Source organism: Hippocampus comes, unplaced genomic scaffold (assembly GCF_001891065.2).
Source record: "Hippocampus comes isolate QL1 unplaced genomic scaffold, H_comes_QL1_v1.1 scaffold92, whole genome shotgun sequence".
In the NCBI taxonomy this organism is placed as follows: Eukaryota; Metazoa; Chordata; class Actinopteri; order Syngnathiformes; family Syngnathidae; genus Hippocampus; species Hippocampus comes.
The window spans coordinates 1442107-1447013 of record NW_017805379.1 but is presented as its reverse complement, the minus strand read 5'-3'; the positions used below and the strand labels follow the sequence as shown (position 1 = coordinate 1447013).

Here is a 4907-nt window from a genome sequence, read left to right as displayed (position 1 = left end):
CCCCCACATTCTAGTTGAGATGGTATAACCCAAGTGGCAAAATGACGCTTGCTACTGTTGTTGCGAGTTGCCATTCGTTCTACTAAACCATTCGTCAAACGCCATCATGCCTTCTGTCGTTATTACACAAACAAAAATCTCTTTACTGTTACAAGTGTTAGTGCCTCAATATGGCTACGCTCGTGAAAGCAATTTATTTTTTTGCTATGTGTTGCAAACAAAAATTGGACTTGATGAATGAGTTTCCGCCACTGCAGGGCGCCAGTCAACTTTCACAACATCAGGCCACCATCTGTTCATGTGGTTAGCTCGGAGTGAGTGAGCGGTGTTTTGCTTACTTTTTCTGTTTTTCTGCAGGCGTCTCCCTCGCGCGCCCACAAAAAAAGTCTCGCCGTGCAAAACCAAACAATGAGCAAGAAGATGCTACAGACAGATAACTAGGGATGAACAATTCATTGCATTTAAATCGACTTTGTCGTGGAGGACAATTACGTTTCGGAATTGCTAAGGCTAAAATGTTGGTGTCGTGCGGGGCTTGGGGCACACAGCTTAATTTCAGTCAGGCAGCTTTTTTTGTCATTATACAACTAGTATTTTTATTTATTTATTTTTAGCGTGTAAGGAGTGCAAGTTAAAAAAAAAACAAGAGAATTCTTAACATTCTGTTTTAGTGTGTTATTGCCAATCTGGTAAGTGACAATTTTTTTTCAATAAAAGAACACAACCAAAAACAGTTTTGAGGGCCCGGAACCAATTCATGACATTCGATTAATTTCAATGGGAAAATGTGAGGTCGTTTTCGAGTTTTTTTTAATCCTGATTTAGAAATTTCTAGAATGAAAAAGTAATCACAGGAAAAGACCAGGTTGACATTTGCGCCACATCTGAAGTTGGCAAACCTCCTCCTTGCAAAACTTCGAGATGATTTTCCAATTTCTTCAAACACCGTTCATTCAAAATCAAGAAAGTGTTTTATCTGAAAATAGAAAAACTGTGGATGGATGTTCTAGAATTAGGCACAAGCCCGCTTCAGTTGCTGATGATCCTTTTTTTTTTTTTTCCAAACCCAGTAATACAAAATGAAAACACTTCCAAGGAGCACGATGCAAACACACGTGACCGACTCCAGGGTCCTGAGGTCCATCGGCAGGCCACGCCCCACCTCAAGAAGCGACGGCGGCTTTTCCTCCCGCATCCCCGAAACGAGCGCGTCAGCGCCGTCGGTCTCACCTGTGTGCGTCCTCCTGTGTCTCTGCAGCTCGTCGCTCCGGGTGAACCTTTTGCCGCAGTACATCCAGTTGCACACGAAGGGCCGCTCGCCGCTGTGCCAGCGCAGGTGGGCGCGCAGGTGCGACGTCTTGCCGTACACTTTGCCGCAGCCGACGATGTGGCAGATGTGCAGCTTCTTCTTGCCCAGCCCGGAACCTCTGTGGGTGTGTGTGCGCGCGTGTGTGTTAGAGAGACACGTTTACACGTTACGTTGGAGCCAGATCAGAGCTTTTCCAACGGTTTTGTTCCAATGGCTCACCTTCCCCCAGACTCTTTACAGTTAGGGCAGGTGCAGGCCACCCGCCGTAGCCGCTTGCCCTCGCCGCTGGCGGCGTCGGCGTCGTCGTCGACGGTCATCTGCACGCGCAGGTTGTTCAGGTCGCTGGGGTTGAGGGTGGAGTCGCCGCTCAGGTGCCAATCTTCAGATTCGGGCTCCTCCTTGATTTGGATGCCTGCGACGAAGGCAAGGGGAAGGACGCGTCAAACGCGGTCAGGAGGTCGCGCCGTAAAATATAAAACGGTGGAAGAAAATTGGATTTCCGATTCTTTTTTCCCCCTCACTTACAGGAAAGGCAAATTATTTCAAACAGGTCTTGCTTTTGTTTCCCTTCTCAAATGAGATTTACTCCCCCTGATACCAAACATGCTTTCTAAATGTTTTTGCAGCACCAACCTACTAAATCAACTTCGACAGAAACAAAAGATATTTTTGCGTTAAAAGTGGAGTTTGCAGTGATTTTTAAAAAAAATGCCACATTTGCTACAACTCCGTATGACTTGACAGTAGTATATAATAAAAATGTTGTGGGTGTGTATCAGCCCTCTGTGGCCCCATCTTATGCCGCAAATTGAATTTGTAACGATTTCAGCACTTATCGCGTGTGAATAGGCTCTTGCACATGAACAAGTCACGCGAGCAAAATGGCAGTCTTGTGTTAGTAAGAGCGGAGGCTTAATTTGTGGTGGTGTTGTTTTTTTGTTTTTTTTTTTTAAATGAACATTTTGACTCACGACTTGCAAACCCAAAAGAATGAGATGCGTGTCGTACCACCCGGGCTGTTGGTGTCATCGCCTTGCTGCGTGAAATGAACCCCACTTTGCGTCAGTGAGTTGACGGTCACAGTCTGGAGGTTGGGCAGGCTGACCTGGCCCGCCTGGCCCAGTGGGAGAGTCTGCACGGGGGCCAAGGTCAGCTGCTGCGCCTGCCCCTGCCCCTGAGGCAGCTGGAGGCCCTGAAGCGACTGAACACCTTGAACCTAAAAAAAAAAAAAAATCAAATCAAATAAATAACAAAGGACCCAACTCAAGATCTTTTTCTGAGAACGTTGTGGGTCACATCTCCATCGTGAGTGCCGACCTGGAACGTCTGCCACTGGATCTGCCCGGTGGCGCTGACCGTCTGGGCCTGGATGAGGAAGGTCCCCGGGTTGACCAGCTGGACGCTCTGCAGGGTCTGACCCGCCGCCGCGTTCAGGTCCTGGCCCGCCGTCACCTGGGTCTGACCGTCGCCCGACAGCTGCAGGATGGGCTGCGACAGGGTGGCGGCAGGGGCGCCGGCACTGGAGGATGGCACCTGCGCGATATCAACAAGATTGAGCAGATGCTGCGTTCGGTAGGAGGTGCCGATGAACTGGCCAATATTTGCTCTTTTAAAATGGCCAAAACTAAATTTGCTTATTGTTACCCCCCCCCCACCCTCTAACAATTAAATTCCAACATATGACAAAGATAAGGGCACGCACAAGTGGCCATTGCCAAAATGTGGTGTGTTAGTTGAGCAATTAGCATGGCTTCTCCGGCTTTCCCTTTGGTAATCACGCCTCGTAATACCTCCGTGAGAATACATGTCGGAAGTGTAGTTTGTTCATCGAAAGCGCAACCTGTTCAGCAGGCAGTGCTATTCAATCAAATCTCTCTTTGCTGAATTTGCAATCGCTAGCTGCTGTGGCGTCTCGCCTCGATCCCGCCCATTACCGGGCTGCAGGTGAAGAAGCAGACCGCCGAAGCTTTTTGGGACGTCTCCGGCGTTCAATTATTGAGAAAAAAAAAAATCTGATAATCCGGTTTTTTTTCTATCCTTTGTGTTTTAATGAGGCTCAAAATAAAAGCTCCTCTGCTCATATCGTTTGAAGGCATACCTAGCATAGAGATTTTTTTTTTTGTACAAATAATTATTAATCATTACGGGTTTGTTGTTGTTAGTTTCTTCTTTTCCAACGCATTAGTATTTGTTAGTTGCAATCACATCACCCACCTCGTTATTTATTAATAATCACTGACACCTAGATTTCATTTTGCACCGTGGGTTTGTTATGTGGCATTGTTATGTATTATGATTCATTTCCCCGTATATTTGGTCAGTCTGGCACCAGGTGACCGCGGCGCGACGATAACACGATAGGCGAAAAAAGTGACACGATAAAATGTCTTTGTGATTTTTATCATCATACCGCCCAGCTTTACCTCTGCTTTGGTTTTTTTTCTGCTACGTTACTGTATTTTAATGTTGGTCATGAAGGTGCTACGTGGAGACTGAAGTATTTTTTTCAGTTGATCGTAGAAGAAGCGAGCGAGGAACTGCACATGTCGTCATTTTATAAACGAGATCTTTTCTGGTCACGGCCATTTTGCAGTGCATGCGCTGTCAACAACTGAAGCTGCATTAAAAAATATATTTACCAAAAAAAAAAAAAAAAAAAAGGTTCGAATCCAGGCAGATGCCCTCAAATGAATCGCTCAAATCAACGCATCACGCGGGCATTCCTTGAGTGCGCACGCTGACCTGGATCTGCTGGAGGTGGGAATTAAAGTTCTCTGAAGAGGACGAAGGGTCCGACACGCCGGCGGACACGGCTGTGGCTTGGGTCAGCACGCCCGTCCCGTCGATGGTGGCGGGGATCTGCGAGGGGGTGTCTGAGGTGGGCACGTAGAGCCCCTGATTTCTGTCACCCCCCACCGTCAGTTTGCCGTCCTGCCCGGCGCTCTCCAGGGTCTGGCCGCTCATAATCAGCTGGCCCTCCGGCGTCACGCCAGTGGCGATGGGCACCGTCTGCGCCGCCGTCAGGCCCAGCGACTCCAGGTCCACGCTGTTGATGGGCACGAAGGTGATGTTGCCGGGCAGCCCCACGGGGTACGCCGAGCCCCCAGCCAGCGGAAGACCCTGGATGGGCTGCACTTGCCCCGCCTGCGTCAGGAGGTCCGTGGTGGCCGCCGCCGCGCAGCTGATTCCGATGCCGCCTTGGCCGCCGTCTGGGAGGAGCTGGATCTGCCCCGTGCCGTCATCCAAGCCTTGCGCCTGGAAGCTCGTCAGCGTTCCGTCTGCGTTTTGGATCTGAGGGATGACCTGAAAGAAACGCGAGTTTTCGATTCAGCAGACTACAATGGATGCGTGCAGAAAATCCCCCCCGAGTCGGGAGGGATAGCGACCTAGCCCTGCCTTAAGTGGCAAAAAACTGATCTTCCTCCAAATTAATTCTGCATGCAACTATCAAATGTATCGAAATGACGGTTTAATAACAAACAGTTCTTAAAGGTTACATGCAAATGTATTGTATTGAAAAATAAAATACAACTGAATGCGCGTGTGTGTCTGTGTTTGTGTGTGTGTGTGTGTGGGGGGGGGGGGGCCGTCTTACTTT

General features: G+C 48.7%; 1 protein-coding gene and 1 long non-coding RNA gene across 2 annotated transcripts in view; one reads left to right on the top strand and one right to left on the bottom strand.

Annotated features, from left to right (window-relative positions):
- The window catches only part of LOC109517348 (transcription factor Sp3-like), a 30355-nt gene that overhangs the window by 22799 nt on the left and 2649 nt on the right, over positions 1 to 4907 (bottom strand). Inside the window, exons 3-7 of the mRNA XM_019872476.1 lie at positions 4052 to 4612; positions 2627 to 2842; positions 2318 to 2525; positions 1529 to 1721; positions 1231 to 1427 (exon numbers count right to left, since the gene is read on the bottom strand). Of these exons, the coding sequence (XP_019728035.1) occupies positions 1231 to 1427; positions 1529 to 1721; positions 2318 to 2525; positions 2627 to 2842; positions 4052 to 4612 (1375 nt within the window). The remainder of the gene's footprint in view (positions 1 to 1230; positions 1428 to 1528; positions 1722 to 2317; positions 2526 to 2626; positions 2843 to 4051; positions 4613 to 4907) is intronic.
- Positions 3201 to 3938, top strand: LOC109517349 (uncharacterized). The gene is made up of 2 exons (XR_002168525.1): positions 3201 to 3286; positions 3801 to 3938. It is a non-coding gene; the product is annotated as an uncharacterized LOC109517349 (long non-coding RNA).